The 1,701-nt window shown below is 39.8% G+C and overlaps 1 protein-coding gene across 1 annotated transcript in view; it reads left to right on the forward strand.

Moving 5' to 3' along the window:
• The window catches only part of LOC100639231 (cleft lip and palate transmembrane protein 1 homolog), a 5,371-nt gene that overhangs the window by 1,508 nt on the left and 2,162 nt on the right, over positions 1-1,701 (forward strand). Inside the window, exons 4-8 of the mRNA XM_019996235.1 lie at positions 180-265; positions 659-785; positions 867-969; positions 1,277-1,415; positions 1,464-1,578. Of these exons, the coding sequence (XP_019851794.1) occupies positions 180-265; positions 659-785; positions 867-969; positions 1,277-1,415; positions 1,464-1,578 (570 nt within the window). The remainder of the gene's footprint in view (positions 1-179; positions 266-658; positions 786-866; positions 970-1,276; positions 1,416-1,463; positions 1,579-1,701) is intronic.

Consider the following 1,701-nt stretch of genomic DNA (forward strand, 5'->3'; position numbering starts at 1 on the left):
CTCCCTCTCTCTCCCTCTCTCTCTCCCTCTCTCTCTCCCTCCCTCCCTCCCTCCCTCCCTCCCTCCCTCCCTCTCTCTCTCTCTCTCTCTCTCTCTCTCTCCCTCTCCCTCTCCCTCTCCCTCTTCCTCTCTCCCTCTCCCTCTCCCTCTCTCTCTCCCTCTCCCTCTCTCTCTTTCAGTAATAAACAGATATAGGAAGCAAAGGCTTCATAAAACAGCTAATCTATTGACGGGTAAAGCAGACATCAGTCCAGGCTCAATTAAAGTAAGATGACATGTATTTGTAATAACAATTAGGAGTAGTATGTGACCAGGCCTTTGTTACTGTGTGCATGTACTGATGCTATCACTTTTTGTAGTATAAATAATATAGTGTGGGCTTCTGATTACTGTTATTGCCCATGTGAATGAGGGTCAGGCTGGTGACTCAGCAGTATAGCAACAAAACATATAGAGTTTGGTGCTTAATAAAACTGCCTGTGTTGTGATTAAGACTTCCTTATACAGTGTTCACAGCAGATATCCATGAGAAAATGTTCTTTATGTATCATGTTAATGTTGACATAAACAGGGATCTTGTGTGTGTATACACAATTGACCTTCATATACTCTTATCTTTCTTACACACACCTTGAACATAATATGGTACATGATACAGGCATCAGATCATCCTGAAGGAGAAGAAATGAAGATAGTGTCATACTGGCATCCTAACATAACAGTGAATGTAGTGTATGATGAGAATAGGTTTGTGAAAGATAAAGTCCCAGCACCACTTGATAAGTGTAAGCCACTTGATCAGTAATGATTGTATAGTAATGATTGCACTCTTCTCTCTCCCCCTCTCTCTCTCTCTCTTTCTGTAGATATTCAATTCAATGAGTCAGGTACAGGGTATTCACCAATTGTGTACATTAATGATTACTGGAATCTTGCTACTGAATACATGCCAATGAACAATACTGTCAAGTATGCATGTGCTTTTATCCTATCATGACATTACTACACTCTAACTTCTACACATATGTACATGTTAACTTCTACACATATGTGCATATTGCATTAGAAAACAAAATAAACAAAACACTGAATTGAATTGTGCATTTTGTGTTTTCAAAAACTATTATGTAGGTAAGGTCATTTTAGTAAACATGGGCTGTTTGTTATGATTGTCCATTAAAATAGATATTACATGTATATGATCCAATTCCTCTTATTATCTCCCTTATGAGTGCCACATGTACATGTGGTCTCTTATTTACTCTTATTCTCTTAGGGAAGCCACATTCCACCTCTCTTATACTCCTCTCTCATTCTTTCGGTTTCAACTCTATGCTTCTATGACAAGGGACAACCCTTGGGCCCAGTGGCTAGGACAGCCAGACCAATCTGATGAGGACCAGGATACACTGAAGGTACATTGCAAGATTTACTGAGATATACTAAGATATACTGTTGTGTAGGAGACACTGCTGGACACTAATCCTTATCTGCTGGGACTAACTGTTATTGTCAGCATCATTCATTCTGTTTTTGAATTCCTTGCTTTCAAAAATGGTACTATAAATAATTTGATTTGTCCTATATGCATCCTTCCCTTTTGCTCTTCTCTCTCCCTCTCTCTCTCTCTCTCTCTCTCTCTCTCTCTCTCTCTCTCTCTCTCTCTCTCTCTCTCTCTCTCTCTCTCTCTCTCTCTCTCTC

This window comes from Amphimedon queenslandica, unplaced genomic scaffold, assembly GCF_000090795.2.
Source record: "Amphimedon queenslandica unplaced genomic scaffold, v1.1 AMPQUscaffold_13416, whole genome shotgun sequence".
Taxonomy (NCBI): domain Eukaryota; kingdom Metazoa; phylum Porifera; class Demospongiae; order Haplosclerida; family Niphatidae; genus Amphimedon; species Amphimedon queenslandica.